General features: G+C 64.4%; 2 protein-coding genes across 5 annotated transcripts in view; both read right to left on the bottom strand.

The window, feature by feature from the left end:
- Positions 1-249, bottom strand: part of CIRBP (cold inducible RNA binding protein) — a 4802-nt gene extending 4553 nt beyond the window's left edge. For all 3 annotated transcript variants that reach the window (XM_019804090.2, XM_011230208.3, XM_019804089.2), the window contains exon 1: positions 104-249. The gene's annotated coding sequence lies outside the window, so the exon portion shown is untranslated. The remainder of the gene's footprint in view (positions 1-103) is intronic.
- Positions 250-9346: 9097 nt separating this feature from the next.
- On the bottom strand, positions 9347-16937 carry MIDN (midnolin). 2 transcript variants are annotated; one of them, XM_034657370.1, is made up of 8 exons: positions 16705-16937; positions 15580-15667; positions 15333-15395; positions 13244-13372; positions 12844-13158; positions 12530-12677; positions 12065-12325; positions 9347-11366 (listed from the first exon to the last, which is right to left on the bottom strand). In XM_034657370.1, exons 1-8 carry the CDS (start codon positions 16935-16937, stop codon positions 11089-11091), a joined length of 1515 nt encoding a protein of 504 aa, XP_034513261.1. In that variant the 3' UTR covers positions 9347-11088. The 2 variants fall into 2 exon arrangements, with proteins under 2 accessions (XP_034513261.1, XP_034513262.1); XM_034657371.1 differs by lacking the exon at positions 13244-13372.
- Positions 16938-16941: the final 4 nt, after the last annotated feature.

Below are 16941 nucleotides of genomic sequence, written 5' to 3'. Positions count from 1 at the left end.
CGCCCCCGCCCAGGGGCGTGCCGCCGCTGTCCCGCCTCCTCCGGCCGGCCGCAGGCCGCTCGCCACCCCGGGCCCGCGGAGTCGGCGCCGCCAGGGCCCTCACCACTGAGTCGGGAAGGTCCCTGACGCAGGCGGGAACAAGGCGCAGCACAACGAGCCAAGCCTCCTAACGCGCGAGTGAGGGGGGGGCGCCGAGCGCCCGGCCTTAAGTACGCCGCCGCGGGTCCCCGCCCCCCGCTCCGCGCCAGCCAATCCAAGGGCTCTGGAGCCGCAGCCGCACCTCATATTCATGAGCGGGGGCGGGGCCCGTCCCGGCTCCGCCCCGCCTCCCGTGCTCGCGGGCTCCGGGCGCGATAATTGGCGAGGACGCGCCTCGTCCGCAGTCCTCCGCCCGCGACCCGGAGGCGGGGCCGGCGCGCGGCGGGGCGGGGCTGACCCACTTCCGCATGCCCGCCCCCACCCCACCTCCAGGCCTGTGGCGGGGAACAAAGGGGCCTTTGGAGGCCAAGGGCCCAAACCTCCCGGGTATCTCCTGGTATGGCTCAAACTCGGCCTTGTGCTCTGCTCCAACAATCGCCGCCGATGCAACCTTCGCCAAGTCCCCATCCCCACCGGAGCCCCAGCTCTCACTTCTCCTGAACGCTGACGTCATTTTTATATACTTGGCAACATAACCCGACACCCTGGTACTCCCAGGACCCCACGCTCCTGAATACACCACCGCATGTAGTCGGCCCCAAGGCCCACCCAAACCCCAAGACTGAGACAACCTCACGTCCGTGGATCCCAGTATTCGCCAAGATCCTATTTCCTCCTACTTCTCAATTTCGGGGGACCCCAGTTTCACGCAACCTACTTTGCCTACAAACCACCACCAGCACCCACACCCAACTTCCACCCCAACCCGACTTCTGCTTGGTGTGAGCCCACACGTCCACACGCACCTAGACAGACACTTTTGTGCGTTCCAGCTCTAGACTGCAGGCTGACCACAAGCTGGGCACCCAACCCCACCACTGGGGTCAGCACTGCACCCCAACATTGCTCTCAACCCTTGGCCTCCCCTCCAGCATGTGCCGCAGCCCCCTGCCAGCACACAGTTGTGCGTACCAAGAACGGACTCATCACCCACACCATGGGGTAAGCAGTGCTCTGCTCCCCCCCCCCCNCCCCCCCCCCCCCCCCGCGGCTTTTCCCTGTCTGGAGGTCCAAGATCTCTGCTAGCAGGAGAACCAGCTTTGCGGGAACCCTCACCTGCAAGATTGCTCTTGGGGAGTCCCAAGGCTACTTTATGGGAGCCCCTCTGTGGCCACTATTTGCCCCCTGTGCAGGCTTTGGCTTAGGTTGTCTCCGGTGACCCCGGACCCCTCCATGGGGTGGAAAAGACTAGTTCAGAACCCTGCCTGCCCAAGCCCTACTCTAGAAAGTCTTCAGAGGGCAGACCGTATGCAGTAGAGTTGCGGGTATTGGGAACGGACCCCCCACTTGTTGCCCACCGCAGAGAAGTTCCAGCCCCACTTCAGTCCTCAGACTTGATCCCCCCCTCAGGTGGGTCTAGCTGACAAAGCAAGGGACACAGGCAAGGACGTGGTCTCCTGTGATAAGACCACTGGGACCCCTCCTCAGTTCAGGAGCCCCCTCCTGCAGAGTAGGACGTCACTCATCGCCACCCCCTCTGCACCTTGCTGCCCCACGCCGCAGCCCTCCCTTACGACTGAGTCCCCGTCAGAGGCAGCCTGCTGCCGTGTCAGCCTCTCGCGCGGGGTGGTTATTCAAAGGAGCAAAACGAGACATCGGCTCTCGGCTCCCCCTGCTTCCCAGCCTGCGTGGGGAGGGGGTGAACTGGGGCCAGGTATGCCCTGCCCGGGAGCAATTCCCCGCCACCCTGTCTGATGTGTTCCCCTGGCAAAGTCAGGTCAACGGCCCCTGGCTCCAGCCCAGGCCGGGTGTCCCTGCAGCCAAGGTGGCCCAGAGTCATTCTCTGCCCCTAGGCCCCGCCCCCACTGTTCTGAGGTTCTGAATCTGCCTTCTCCCGGTTTTGTGAACTGCTCAGTTCATTCATTCATTCCTGCATTCATTCCACCAGCGCACAGCTATTAAACGTTTACTATGAACCCGTTGCTAGGTAGCAGTGTCCATGTATACCCACGACTGTCCTGGGTTCCCATCCCAGAAAGGTCCCATACCTGGGGACACCTGTTGCCAGGTGCGCCTGCTGTGGGCATTGTGTGGAAACTGTGTGCTTGCGTCTCAGGTGTTTTGCCTGTCTCCGTCCCTGTGTCCCCGTGGCTTCCTGCATCTGCGTGTCCCTTTCGGGATCTCAGGGGTCTGGGACCACCTTCATCGCCGTCGCTACGGCTGCGCCACGCTCTCCCCATGGACACGAGGGGGCGCTGCGGCCTCGCTGTCACCCCAGCCGGGGGCTCCGGGTCCTGCCGCGTGCTCCAGCGTGGGATGGGGTCCTCGTCCCGCCCACAGGCCCGACCCCGCGCCTCTGTCAGTGCGCTGGGAGGGGTGGGTGGCGGGGGGTGGGATGATGGGGCTCAAAATAGCCGCGGGCACGGGAGAGGCTGCTATTCGCGGCCTGGACACGCAGTGCTCGCCGCCTGCCCGGCGGGACGGGGATTATTAGGCCTGGAGGTCCCCGTCGGCCCATCTACAAACCGCCCCTCCGCGGAGGCGGCACCCGCTCCATGACCACTTCTCGGTTCGGGGTCTAACCCCTCCCCGTCTGGGCGCCCCACCCGGGGGCGGTGCCATGGAGACGAGGGCGGGGCCGCTGCGCTCCCGCGGCGCCCCCACCACCTTCCCGCCGGGCCGGGCCTCTGGACGCCGGGTCCTCCCCCGACCCTGGCTAATGACCGGGCGGGAGGCGGTAATGAGCGTCTGGGTCCCGGACGGGCGTTGGCAGGGATGAAAGGCGCGTGGGGGGGGGGGGCCCTCAGGCCGCGTAATTATCGCCCCCTCCCGGTCGGCCGGGCGGGGGCCGGCACAGTGCACCTGGCGGCCTCCCGGCGGGGGCGCACAAGTGGGACCGTCCTGGCAGAGACTCGCCGGCCCGCCTGGCCCAAACCCGCAGGGCCCAGAGCCAGGGTGGGGGAAGCGGAGACTGGATGAGTGTGCGCGTTGCCAGGTGTGGTGCACATGTGTGCCGGTGAGCTGGGGAGTCGTGGGTAAACAGACACAAGGATGGCTGGGGACTGTGTCTGTGTGGACGCGAAAGTGGGGCTGTGTGCGCGCGCGCGCGGATATGAAGTGTGCGCCTGGTGCTGCTCCGTGCGCAAGACCACAAGGGGGTTGTATGGACCCCAGAGCGTGTGCATAAGGGATATGGGTGTGGATCAGTCATGGACAGGTCTGCGTGTGTGTGACTTGGGGGACAGGACTCACAGAGCACATGTGCCCCTGGCTGGTGGCATGACTCATGCCCCCAGGGTGGGCACGAGAGCTATGTGGTCTCCTAGGGCAGAGGACAGCTACAAGAGGCCATAAGCCCGGCAGAGAAGGAGTCCAACTGCCCCCCCTTCCTACCTGCATGAGGAGGTAGGGGCCCTCCGAGGTCTCTAGGAGGCCCGGGGTGACTACCAACTGTGAACACAGGAAACTCAGCTGTTTGCCACCCTGGGGAGCTAGAAGGGGCTGCCCCTGGCCTCAGTTTCCCTCCTCTTCCTAGGAAGGGGTCTCCGCAGTGGAGAATGTGCAGGACAGGGGCTGGGGGCACCTAGTGCAGCCTCCTGTGAGTCCAGACCCAGGAACATGGAGGCCCCCACGCTTCTGCTCCTGCCCAGGACCCCATCCTGGGATTGCAGAGGCCAGGACCACATGGTCTGTATCGGCGAGCTCGGACCCCGAGGTGGGACCCAGGGACACATGGAGACACACCTGTTGTGCACTTGCGGGAAGTCACATGCCTGCCCCTCGGGTTTGCACGTTGGCTCTTTCTGTATGCAGGATCCTCCAGAGACCCAGATGGTGACCCCTTCCTCTACGGAGGGAGACGGAGGCGCGCGTGTGGCGGCAAGTGCACAGACGGACAAGCACACGTCAAGTACACCAAACATGCACCAGATGTCTGTGAACTGCCAGAGCTCGGGCACCCAAAGACCCCTGTGTGCTCACGGAAACCCAAAGGCTTGCCTTGGTGGGGGTGGGGAACACAGCCCCCTGGATTCTGAGACTGGGGAAGGGCTGAGGTTCACACCTCCCCCCGCCCCCTGCCCCCGGGGGAAGGAGGAGCTATACCCCACAAGTGTCCTATCCACTCACCTGACCCTCGCTCCACACTCAAGTTGTCACCCACACACAGGCTCCCTGGGGGCACAAGGAGGGCCAGAAGGACCCCTTCCTAGGGCTTGTGGTATCTCCATGGCAACACTGGAGTGGTGGGAATGGAGATCAGCCCCTCCTGTGGCAGTTGCCAGGGCCTCAGACAAGACCGCTAAGCTGCTGTGGCTCAGGGCGGCCAGCACGAGTGCACATCCCCACCCCATGTGTCCATGGCACAAGCGTTGGTGTCCCACAGCTGTCTGGCTCTTCCTTGAAGGTCAGTGATGGCCAGGTGCCCAGCCGTGCAGGCTAGTGTGCGGGCTGGTGTTGCCAGGTCCCTCTCTGGGCCTCAGGTGCCTATCTGAGAAGTGGGTGCAGCAGTAGGCATTCCTGGGGTCAGTGTGGGTGAACAAAGGGGTGCCAGCCAGGGACAAGATGTCGCCCACCACAGAGGCACTGGGAGTTCTTTGCTCTTTCTCCTGTTGCAGGCACCCAGAAGATGGTCTGATGCTCACATCCCCTTCTTCCAGGTCCCAACAGGGATGGAGAGAGTGCATGCACCCCCACCTGTCCTGAACGCAGATCAGGGGGTCTCTGCTCCTTTGGTGGGCCTAAAGCCATGGAGTGTACGTGGGCAGCGTGTGGCTGGGGCGATGGCTTGTGTTTTGGGGAGGGTGGTGCCGTGGGTGACAAGTCTCTGAGGATCTGAGTGCCTGCCCCTGCCTGGTGTGACTTTCAATTTTGCGGTTTTCTTAAGGGAGGTCTTGGTCCAGGGTGAGAATGGGGGCACCACTGTTTTGAAAATCGTAGTGTTGACTGAGGCTGCCGTGGGCTGGGGCCAGTGCGTGCGTGCGTGCGTGCGTGTGTGTGTGTGTGTGTGTGTGTGGTNGTGGGGGGGGGGGGGGGGGGGGGGGGCGGTACTGCAGAGCCGGGAGCCTAGCATTCGGGTGGGGAGCCGTATCTACCCCTCAACTGTTGAGGGGTGCACTTCTGAGCGTGGGCGAGAGGGCGGGCTGGTCGGTCTGGTGGCGACAAGGGGCCCTGTGTGGGAGTTGGGGGTTGTGTTGATCCTCTCTGGGGGGCGGGGCGCGTACAGTCTGGTTGTAGCCAGCTGTCTAGAGGCCAGGCTCCCCCTGCCCGCGGGTGACCGCCTCCCCTCGCCGGCGGCCCCGCCCACATTCCAGAGGAATGAGGGGGTGCCCCCTACAGCCCCACCCCGCACCCCAGCCTCTGACCCAGCCTGAGCCCACTCCCTCCATCCTGGGCACCCAACACAGTAGCAGCTGGCTCCAGGGAGGGGCAGCCAGGCGGGGGTGGAAGCTGGAATGTGTGCCGGGGTGAGGGAGGTCCCCCCTCCCCCGAGAGGGGGCGGAAGTGGGGGAGGAGTCGGTGGGACAGAGACCCAGATAGGAAGAGAGACAGACTGAGATACTGAGGAAGGCAAAAAGGAAGAAGAAAAGAGAACCGGCCAGAGGCAGGAGAGGCAGAGCAGGAAGGAGACAGAGCCGCAGACACAGACGCGAGGAGAGGCAGCAAGCCAGGGCCAGGGGCCCAGAGGGAGGGCAGTCACAGGGCCAGGGCCCCAGGGGACAGCAGCCCCGCCCCCACACCGGGGCTGGGTTGCTCACCTGTCCGGGGTCACACCAGAGGCTGCCTGTCCCCTGCCCTCCCAGGGCTGGGCAGCCGTGGGTGGGGCTGGAGTCAAGACTCCTGGGTTGGGCCCCAGCACCCTTGGCCGTAGCTTGGGAACTCCCATTCCCAAGGCGTTTGAGAGGTAGGCAGGCCCCACCGAGACTGATGGGGGTGGCTGTGCCCTGGGCACCCGCCTGGTGCTGGGGGTGCGGGAGCTGGTTCCGACAGGGCACCGCTCACTCCTGTTCTCCCCAGATGGCTCCTTGCCAGAGGCCTGGCTCCTCCCCAAGCCAGGCCTGATCCTGGCCTTTGGCATTTCAAAACCGTGGAGCCAGCCCCAATTACCCATTTGGCCGCCCCCAGGGGACTCTGGCCTCAAGCAGAAAGCAGTGACCCCAGTGACCTTCTCCTGCTTGCCCACGGCTGTCTCATCATCCAGGAGCATTGCCCACCTGGACCCAAGCCTCCAGCCCAGGCTTCACACCTTGGCAGTGACACCTGTCCACACAGCCCACAGGACCCTCGACTGAGTCTTGCGCCTGCCCAGCCTGGGGCTAACCTCGGACTAGAAGCTTTGGCCTGTACGCTCCCCACCTGGCAGGCCCTGCCCCTGTTCGTGCTGACCGCGGCCTTCTCTGAGTGGACTCCTGGCCGCAGCAAAACTTGCTCCCCCTCCTCCAAGCCCCTAGCTTCCGGCAGCCCCCTTGCCAACCCCTTCTCTATGAACCAGAGGCCGCCTTCAGACCATGCCCCACCTGTCCCTCCTCAGGCCTCTCCTCTAAGCCCAGTCTGAAGGCCCCGCCATCCAGCCACCTGGATGTTCTGGTCTCTGCTCCCTACACCTGCCCCTCCTCCCTGGGGGCCGCTCTCAATCACCAGCCAGAGTCGGGGAATCACCCATTTCGGGTCCTCGCCTCGCCCTCTTCTTCCCACCTTCTGTTTTCTCTCCCCCAACTAACTTCGCAGCTGCCCCCACACCACCAAATACACCTGCTTGCACGTCTCCAGGTCCTTGGCACGCCCTGTCTCCCACCTAGGGGCACCCCTTCCCTCTGCCAACGCTGGGCAAACTCCTATTCCTTTGGCAAAGCCTCAGGCCAAGGGCTCTCCTCCCGCTCGCCTTCCTGCGCTCCCCCCGCCCGGGGGCTGCATGCTCCCCCAATCCCGGGGTCGTGTCACCCAGGCGAGGAGGAGGGGGCAGCAGACAATGCCTGGACGTGGAAGGAGGGGTGCGCGCGAACGCGGCGGTGCGAGGGTCCACGTGCGGCGCCCTCTGCTACGCCCCCTCTTCCGTCCGGGCGCTGCCGAGCCGTCAGCAGACCCTCGGCGCGCCTCCCGCCCCCAAGTTTGCAGACGCGCGACCACAGGGAGGGGGTCGCCCGCCTCCGCGCGCGCCTGCGCACTCAGCCGGCCCGGGCGCAGTCCCACCTTCCGGCGTCAACGCCACGCTGTCATTGGTGCGTGCGGAGGAGCGAACGGCGGGGCCACCAGTGAGGCGTCCCCCGGGGCGGGCGCGGCCTGCGCCCCCCGACGCGCGGACGGGGGCGGGTGGGGCGCCCTCCCCACGGTGACGTCAGGCCCGTTTCGCGGCACGTTGCCGTGGAAACCGCGATTCCATTCCTGCGGGTTTCCGGGGGCCACCCCCTCCCATTCAGCTTTTTCCTCAATGGGAGGAGGGGGCGGTGCAGGGCAGACACCGCCCCCTGCGATCTCCACGGCCCCAGCCGTCGGTGGGCCTCAGTTTACCTTTCTTTCACATGGGCTAGCCTGCAGCCCCTCTGGCCGGGCACCTCCCCTTGGCTAGGTGTGTGCCCTGCGCGCCCGCCTAGCGGAGAGGAGGCCAATGGCCCGAAGCCCCCACCAGGGTGATGTCCTCTGAGGACCCCAGGGCAGGGCCGTGACCCTTGGACTCCCGGGCTGGGTGCCAGGCAGCGCCCTGAGGGGTGGGTTCCCGGGCAGCAGGGCAAGTGCCCCCCGCCGTGCGGCGCGCACACACAGCCTGCGATTCCACCTGTGATTCAGCGGTGTCTCTACCTCCTTCCACACCCCCCACCCAGCCCTGTGGAATCACCTGGGTACACCCCTCAGTCGTGACCCCCAGGGGCAGCCGCGTGGGTGGAAGTTTCCACCTGAGCTGTCCTACCCACACCTCCGACCTGTGGCCGTTGCCTTTGAGGTCTGGAGGGATCAGCCTGACGTGTGGCATCCTGCCTTCCTGCCGTGGGTGGGCTTGTGATGATTTGGGGGTGACTGGGCAGGGAGAGGGGCAGGAGGGCCTTGTGGAGATGCTCCCAGGACACTCCTGGGACAGGACCTGTGTCCCTTGACCCTGGGTTCCCTGGAGCTGGAGCTGGGAGGGCAAGGGCTTGGGCCATCCGAAATCTGCCCAGGAGCAGGTGGTCACCAATTTGACAACACCCCAATCCTCTAGGGCAACTGATGTTTCTCTGGGCTTGGAGTTCTCTCATCTATTAAATGGAACTATAATTAGTTGCAACTCTTAGATGGCAGTGCTTGTTAACTGAGGAAGTACAGGGGAGATGATGCTGTTATCGTCCTGTTTCTGCTCAGCCCCAAGGCGGATGACAGTGGGACCCCAGAGGACTTGCCCCTGGCCCGGCCCCTGGGGAGATGCCAATTGAGGAAGTACCCAGGCAGAGCAAGGGCGGCCAGGAGAGGGGTGTTCCTGTGTAGGGCACGGCCGGGACAAAGGCCTGGAGGCTTGATGCATGACCGTCAGGGCTGGGGAGCGCTGGAATGCAAGGCCAGGGTGAGGCCAGAGAGGGTGAGAGTTCGCCCAAGGCTGGGACAGCCAGGCCAGAGGTCTTGAACACAAGCCTCAAGCCCTGGGGAATCACTGATTGCCGCTAGAGAGCTGCTAGAGGCCAGGCACCTAGGAGGGGGCTCAGGTCAGGGGCCCACCCATGCAGTACCTCGTGCTTGGCCCCGCAGTTGGAGCAGTCTCCCTGTCAGTGGCTGGGGAAACTGAAGCCCAGAGTGTGTGGTCAGGCATCCCTGCTGACAGTTCCAGGGGCCAGTCCCCAGCCCACTTCCCAGAGCCAGGAACCCAGGCCCCACCCAGGGCGCACTGTAAGCAGGCAACCATGTGCCCACACCCTGCAGGACTTCCGGCCTTGGGTACCGGGAAGTGGCCGGCCCCTCCCTCCCCTGCTGGGGCAACTTCCTGCCCACCCTCACCTCAAGCTGGGGAGGGAACGTGGGAACTGTTCTGGGATGCGACCCCCACCCACTTTCCAGCTCCCGCTACCAGAGGTGGCGGGAGAACTCAGCGTCTTACATGGCCACCAGATCGCCCCAAGCCCTCTTCTCGAAGCAAAGACCCACTCACCGTGCCACTCCCAGGCAGGTTAAGACCACCCGTCACACCTGGCAGCCCCTCTGTGATGGCCAAGACCCCTCTACCCCCCACAAGTGGGCAGCACATTCACTCGTTTCATTTTCTGTTTATTACTTGAAATCAAGGTGTTTGTATAGGTTTATCTTTCCCAATTTTGTTTTCATACAGGAAACTCACGCAAGGTGCCAGGACACCCCACAAGCCCGACCCCCGAGGGTGGGTAATGCTTTCTTGGGGGAGCCTGGTGAGGGCAGAGGGGGGCGGGCTGGTTCCTGCCTGAGGCCTCCACCCTCAGACCCGCGGAGGCACAGGTGTTATTTAAAAATCGTTAAAAAGAAAAAAAAAAAACAACACAACAGAACACATTTAAATAGGTATCCAAGACAGTTCTTCAAAAACAAACCCACTCCTTTTTTCTCCTTTTTCTTTTTTTTTTTTGGAAAATAAAACAAACAAAAAACAAATCCTTGACCCCTCCCCTCTGACCCCTCCCTCCCCACCCCCCCACAAAAAAGTTTACAGAGCTACAGTTAACACATGATGTTCACATCTGAAACCATTAACTTTAAACACATAATGGGGGGGTTCACCTACGATAGGATGAAGGGAGGAACAGGCAGGGGGTGGGGGTGTCTGGAGGACAGAAAGGTGGGGCAAGGACAAGACTGGGGGGGGCAGGGGACAGGGCCCAATCATCTCCATTATCAGTAAAAAATAAGTGAATGAAAAAAAAAACTCCACCCCCATTGAAATGGCCCCAGTAGAGGGCTTGTCCCTCTGCCCCAGGGCAATCTGGGGATAAGGGCATGAGTGGGGAGGGTCCAATTCAGACCAGCAGCGACCCCCCCCAAGGGGGTTAATGCTACACAGCGTCACCCCAACCTGGGGCTTCACAGCTCAGCACCCCCTCCCCTCCTGGCTGCCAGAGGGCCTTTAGACACAGCCCACAGGCCCACCAGATCCCTCAGGTTGGGCCAGGAAGGAGGGCTGGGGGTTATTTCCCCTGTCCCCCCAACCATTTCTCTCCCGAGTTTTCAAGAGACTCCCAACCACTATTGGCTCAGAAAATTAATAGTCTATAAATACCCCAAGCTCAGAACAAAAAGGGGGCGGGGCAGGAGGAAATGGCACAGTGCGTGGACGCGGAGGCTGGGGGCTGGTCTGTCCCCCTCCTTCTCTTTCCTACTAGGAGAGGGCCCCACACCCCCACCTGAACCCCGAGGCAGGCTGGGGTCAGCCTACTGAAACGCCTTTTTTTTTTTTTTTTTCCTGGAGAAAGAGACCAAGAGAAAAAAGCACAGATGTGGAGGAGACCTGGCCGGGCGGCGCAGGCGGTCTCCGGTCGCCGTGGGGCCTGCCGGCCGCCCTGGAGGCCGGGGTGCAGCTGCAGCGGGGCTTCCCTCCTAGGCCCTGCCCGTCTGTAAAGTGCATCATGAGGCATCTACGTTTTTGACTTAAACCTGAAGGGGTGGGGGCGGCTTCCTCCTCTCGTCCCACTCTCAACCATCTGGAGTGACTGCTACATATCTGGAGCTTGGGAAGTGGGCGGGCAAGGACCCAGCTCAGGCCGAGGACGGGAGCCGGCGACGGGAGGAAGAGGCGGGGAAGTGTGAGCTGAACCAAGGAGGCAGGAACCAAGTCCATGGAGAGTTCGGAAAACCATGGTAAGAATGGAAATAAAAAAAAAAAAAACAAAAACAGAACGAAATAAAAACAAAACAAAAAACCAGAAGGAAGCTGGCGGGGAGGGAGGGGCCTCCCGCTGCCCTGACCGCCTGCCCTCCACGCGGGGGGACTCTTGGCCCAGGGTGGTAGGGCGAGGGACACGGTTCCTAGGCCACCACGAACTCTGACTTAATGTCAGGGTTGACTTCCGGCTTCCAGACGGAGTCCTCGAAGTCGAGGCCCAAGCCGGAGGCCTCGCTGGGCCCGCCACCTCCCCCTCCGCCACTGCTGTCGCTGCGGCCGGCCTTGCGGCTCGGTGGCCAGTGGTAGGGGCCCCGGGCGTCGCGCCGTGCCTTCCTGCGGAGCCGTTTCTGCTGGAGCAGCAGCTGCAGGCGCTCCACCTTGCAGCGGGTGGCGCGGTTTTCCGTCTGCCGCAGCCGGTCCCCTGAAAGGAGGCAGTGACTGTGACCCCCGAGCCCCTCAGGGTAGAGGCCAGACACCCCCCAAGCACGAGGCACAACCCAGCCTTCCTGGCTGCAATGCAGAGGAACCCAGCTACAGACGGGCTACCGGATCTCCAGCAGAGCCCTGGGCGCCGTGGATTTACTCGGACGCGAGGCGTCTCAGGCCCCGTCGGCTGCGGGCTCAGTGCTGGCAAGGCCAGGTCCAAGGCAGGCACTCAGCACACCACCAGGCCGCGTATCAGGGGTAACGTGAGCCCTCAGGCTGCTTCTGTGCGAGGGACGGCCCTTGGGCTGGTGCCTTGGTTTCTCTTTCATGACCTGGGCTGGAGGCCCGCCAGACAGAACAGGGACTCAGGATTTACTGGGGATAACCGGGTCTCTGGGGGACACAAGCTGCCCCCGGAGCAGCCCCCTCCTTCATCAGACTCTGCCATTCACAGAGGCTGCACCTGCCATCTGGACAAGGTGCTGGGGGGAGGGTAAGATGGAAGTACCCCGCTCAGGAGAGGACAAGGACACTTTGTGCCTCCAACACACACGCTCCCTTCTCTCCACTCTCGTGCAGAGCAGGGCGAGCAGCAGCTGCCGGCCCCCCCAGCCCCCCGGGGGTCAGCTGCTCTGAGCAGTGCACAGGGGCCTGGCGCAGCCCAAGCGCGGGAGGGGCGTGCCGGACACTCACCCAGCGGCTTGCACGTGCGGGCCTGGCTCAGGGAGGCCGGGGCTGTGGCCCCCAGCTTCTCACAGGAGGTAGTTTTGGGGCTGAGGTCCGGGGCAGGCGAGGCAGGTGTGCACTGGGCATGGCAGCGCAGCTGGGTCAGGGACGGGGGCATGCCCTGGTAGTGCCGCGTGGCACTCAGAAGGTCATTGAGGATCTGTAGGATGGTGCCGATGTCACGCCGCGGCCGCCCGCTGCTGTCCTGGCAGTTGGGGTGCAGTGTGCCTACGGGAGGCAGGGGGGTTGCTGGTGAGTGCTCGAGTGATGGACATGCGGCCTGTGAAGCGTGGGGGGGGGGCTGCATTCGCAGACAGCTGGAACCCCAGGATGGGAGTGAGGCACACGGGGGGCCCCCAGCCTCCTGCATGGTCGTGCACGTCCAGGAGACCCGGGGGGAGGGGAGTGGCGCAGGGGTACCATGAAACCTACCAGAGAAGGTCCCTGAGAAGACCCCCGGGGCGTGGTTCACGAAGCTCTCAATGACGGCGCCGGGTTTGCGGGAGCGGGAGGCGGGGCTCCCCCCGGGGGTGGAAGTCGGGCTGGCACCAGCGCTGACAGGGGGTGAACAGTCCATCTGCTGGTCGGGGAGAGGGAGGCAGGTAAGCTGTGGGGGGCAAGGACAGTCCCTGGAGTCCAGAGTCTGGGGCCGGCCTTTTGTCCAAAGCACACATTGGGGCCTCGGAGCCCCGAGCCTCCCCAAGTCCAGGGAAAGTCCGAGAATGAGCCTTTTTCCCCGGACTCACCTCAGGGCAGGTGGCAGAAGCTGAGTGTGATCGGAAAGAGCCGGCAGTGACAGGTGAGGGGGACGCAGGGGCGGGGCTGCTGGACATCGGGGGGACTCGGGCAGCGCCAGACACGGGCCGGCAGGGAGAGGACACGGGGGCGGTCGCGCTGGGGTCCCCGCGGGCAGCAGCGGCGGCAGCAGCGGCGGCGGCCAGCACGTGGCGGTGCTGCAGTGGGGCGTGCTGGGCGGCAAGCTGCAGCTGGACGAACATCATGTGGTCGCCCACGCGCAGTGCCAGGGTCAGCGGCGAGCGGCCGGACAAGAAGTCACTGACCTGCAGAGAGGGGCCCGTCAGCGCCAGGGCCCCTGTCTGCTGCGCCCCCAGCCCGGCCCAGCCCCAGCCCCCCGCGCTGTGTGACCTGGGGCCTCTCGCCGCCCCTCTCTGGGCTCTGGGGTCCCTGTCGGTGCCACGGATGCTTAAATAAAATGAATCGGTATTTCCGGAAGACGCCTCCGCCAGCCCGGCCCGGCCCGGGCGCCACTGGGGGCTGTGGGGGACAGAGGCGGGTCAGATGGGGGGGCCTGGCCCTCCCTGGCCAGCTTGGTTCTTTCAAGGGGAAACTGAGGCCAGAGGGGGCAAGGCCCCGTCAGCAGTCACTGCCCTTCAATAACCCCACCCTCCCGGCCCCCGATCCTCTGCCTGTGAATGTGGGAGAGGAGCCAATCTCAGACCCCCTCCCAGTTAAGCCACCCAGGCAGCAAGTGGGCGGGAATTCCTGGACAAATTCTTCTTCCTAACCTTTGCTTTCTCAAGATAAATATTTATCTGTCCTGGGTGGGGCTGAGGCTGAGGGGGAGGCTTAGCTGCTGCAGGAGGGGGCCCGGACAGTTCTCTGAGGCCTGGGTCCCGTGAGACCTACACACAGCCCCAACACAAACCCTCAAATCTGGTGTGGGGGGGCACATCTGAGCCCAGTCTGCACTGGACTCGTCCTCTGGAGCCTGGCCAGTGCTGAGCTTTCCCCAAGGGCCAGGATGGTGGTGGTGGTGGGGGGGGTGGAGGTTTCTGAGAAGTGACATAGGCCGGGATGACTCAGAACCACCACCTCCCAGCCCTCCGCTGGCAGCGGCTGGCGTAACCTTCTCCACTTGGGGGCCATGGGGAGGAGGCCAGGGAGGCAGGCAGTGTGCAGCCCCCACCCTGAAGCCTGGTCTGTATGCCCCCCCAACCCCAGAGACTCCCCTTGCAGGAAGGGCCTGGGGTGGCTTCCCAAGAGCAGCTGGGGAGTCCCCCCCCACCCCTCCGCCCTGCAACTTCCTCCCTGGGGAGGGCGAACAGGAGGGCATGACTCGGTGCCAGGCGGGGAAACAGCCCTGGGAGCCCAGTCACTCCGCCCAGTGCCCCCCCACTCCTGACGCAGGCACCCTGGGGCGGATGTGAACCAAAGACACCCCTGGCCCCCTTGCCAACCACAGGCCCCCCGTGAGTAGAGAGTTCAGTTCACATCTTCACCAGGAAATCCAGTGTGGCCCCCCCACCCGGCTCCAGGGACCCCAGCTCTGCCTCGAACCCACCGGCCCTCCTGATGGCAGACCACCCAGCTCTAGTGCCCCTCTTCCTCCTTGCTAGCTAGCTGGTGAGGACAGGATGCTACATGTCGGGGAGGGGGCGAGGGCCTCAGGGCAGGAGGAAGGGAAGCGGCTGAGCAGGTTTCCTGCGGCCAGCCCAGCCCAGCCCACCCCCTAGCCGGGGCGGGCAACAGCCTGCTTCCCCCACCCTGGCAGCAGGCGGATAGCTGAGGCCTGTGTCACCCTCCTAGGAGGAGGGCCCCGCCGCCAGAAAAATGAGGAAAGGAGGAGGTATTAAAAAAAAAAAAAAAAAAAGGCTGCAACAAAACCGGGAACCCGGCTGTGGGCCAGTCCCTGCCTTCCTCCTCAGCTCCTGGCTAGTTGCTAAATATTTTCCTAACATCCTGTCTAGGCTATGGCCCTGGGGCTGGGTGCCCCCCTCCCCCTTTAGGGGCAGTGAACAAAAGCCAAAAGGAGAAGGGGGAGGGGTGACTCCCTGCCCCTTACATTGGGGTCAAAGAAGGCGGAAGGAGTGTGACCCAGGCTGGCCCCTCCAGCCCCCCCACCACAGAAATTAAAAAAAAAAGAAAAAAGAAAAAAAGGTCACCCTGGGGAAACCGCAGTGGCTGTGGAGGGGGTGCTCCTCAGTATGGGGCTGGGGGCCCTCGGGGTGGGAGCGGTGTGGGAGCGTGGGCCAAGGTCACCCCCGCAGGCAGGCTTGTGAAAGCCCAGCCCCCTCCCCCCATGGCAGCCACCGTGGGAGAGAAGGCCCTCAAGGTCAGGTGGTGAGTGCGAGGGGGGAGGAGGAAGAGGAAGCTGGGTGACCAGGCCAAACTGGCAGGAAGGCTGGGCGGTGCGCCCCTCCCTCCCCGTGGGTCTCCAGGGAGGAACCCCCCCAGGCCCTCCCCCTGGTCTGGGAGGGACCAGCGCGGGTCTTACCTGCGTCTCGGTCAGGCTCTCCAGGGCCTGCATCACAGACTGCTCTGGCCTTGAGGCCTGGGACTGAAACAAGAGGAGAAGCCGTTCTGAGCGTGCGCTCTGGTCGGAGGACCGGGGTGCCCGGGCGGGGGAGCTGCTTGCTGGCGGGGGCTACCCTGGCAGGGTATGTGCTGGGAACCAAGCTCTCAGGGGAAGGGGCTGCCCGCCTGCGCCAAAGCCTCTGGGGCACTGTGCCCCAGCCATTTACCATGAGGCCCGCCTCCACGGTGGGCACCAGCGTCAGCTTGCTGCCATCCCCCACGCCGAACTCCTGCAGCTTCCCCGAACTGAGCCGGCTGGGGGGAGGAAGGAAGAGGGTGAGGCCAAGGAGACAAGGCAGCGACGCGGAAGCACGGGCCAGGGGGGAGGGCTGTGTTCCTGGGGGAGATAATGGGAACCCACCCCACCCCTATCCCTTCCTGTCCTCCAGACCAGAGGACTGGTATGTCTGTGTGTGGGGAGAGTGTCAAACACCTGGCCCCAAGGGCCCCCCATGCAAGTGGCTCAAACCTCCTTCCCAGAAGCCCCAACTCTGGACTGGGGCACCACCTCTGCACCTCAACAAAGCACTTTTCCATCACCCGGGCGCCAGTGCACCTTTGCTGTCCTCTGCCACCCTCCCCTCACCCCAAGGCCGGCCCTTGCTTGTAATTCACCAACTCCAGCCCGGCGCTCCTCTTTGTGGGAACCACAGGGCTTAGCCTTTAGGATCTTTTGCGGGGCCGGGCTCCCCCTCCTCCCTCCCTCCCTCCCTCCCCGGCGGCCTGCGCCGCGGCTCAGACAAAGGAGACCCTCCCCCACCCGCCCCTCCCCCACTGGGGCCCCTCCGCTGGGGATGGACACTGCGTGTCCCTGGAGGCCCGCGGGGGGAGTGCTCCCCGGCCTGGAGGCGATTTAAATACCAGGGGGGAGGGGGAGACTACGGGAGTGCTGGGTAGTTAGAACAAAGGGGGGTAGAAAGACGCAAGTAGGAGAAGAAAACAGCCAGACATAGAGGGGGACACCGAGCAAATGCGGAAGCCAGAGGGAACGCAGGAGAAAAGGAAGCGGCCTCGCCCCCCACCCCCGCTGCCGGGACCCCCACGCTGACCGGAGACTCCAGCCTTCTTAGTAGGGGAGGGGGCCGCCCTCGCAGCCGCTTTGTGCAGCGACCCCGGGCGGGGGAGGGGGCCGAGGCAAGCAAGGCCGAGCAGAGGGCGCCCGAGAGCGCGCGGCGCGCCCCCGCCCCCCGTCTGGCCGCCCCCTTCCTTCCCCGTGCGGCGCGCTCTTTGTTCCCGCCCGGGGGCCGGGGCCCGAGGGGGCGGCGGGTCCGGGGGCGACGCGCGATACCTACGTGTCTTTGTGGAGCAGCGCCAGGCGCTCCTTGGGCACTTTGAGCCGCTGGGACAGCCGCTTGCGCAGCCCCTCCACCGTTTCGTCCGGGGGCACCGACAGCTCATAGCGTGTGCCCGTCGTGCTGTGGATGGCCAGACTCATGGGCGCCGCCTCGGCAGCCGGGCCTAGCTCGCAGGCGCCGCCGGGGGCCCCGCGCCGGCAGCTCCGGGCGCCGCCGGGCTGCGGCTCCATCCCC

The sequence above is a fragment of the Ailuropoda melanoleuca genome, chromosome 4, assembly GCF_002007445.2.
Source record: "Ailuropoda melanoleuca isolate Jingjing chromosome 4, ASM200744v2, whole genome shotgun sequence".
Taxonomy (NCBI): Eukaryota; Metazoa; Chordata; class Mammalia; order Carnivora; family Ursidae; genus Ailuropoda; species Ailuropoda melanoleuca.
This window is presented reverse-complemented; position numbering and strand designations above follow the sequence as displayed.

Coding starts and splice junctions, on each gene's coding strand:
- MIDN (XM_034657370.1), bottom strand. CDS start 16,937: ATGGAGCCGCAGCCCGGCGGCGCCCGGAGCTGCCGGCGCGGGGCCCCC. Junction 15,396..15,579: donor CCGTGGAGGCGGGCCTCATG/GTAAATGGCTGG, acceptor CTCTTGTTTCAG/TCCCAGGCCTCAAGGCCAGA. Junction 11,367..12,064: donor CCGCACGTGCAAGCCGCTGG/GTGAGTGTCCGG, acceptor GCCTCCTTTCAG/GGGACCGGCTGCGGCAGACG.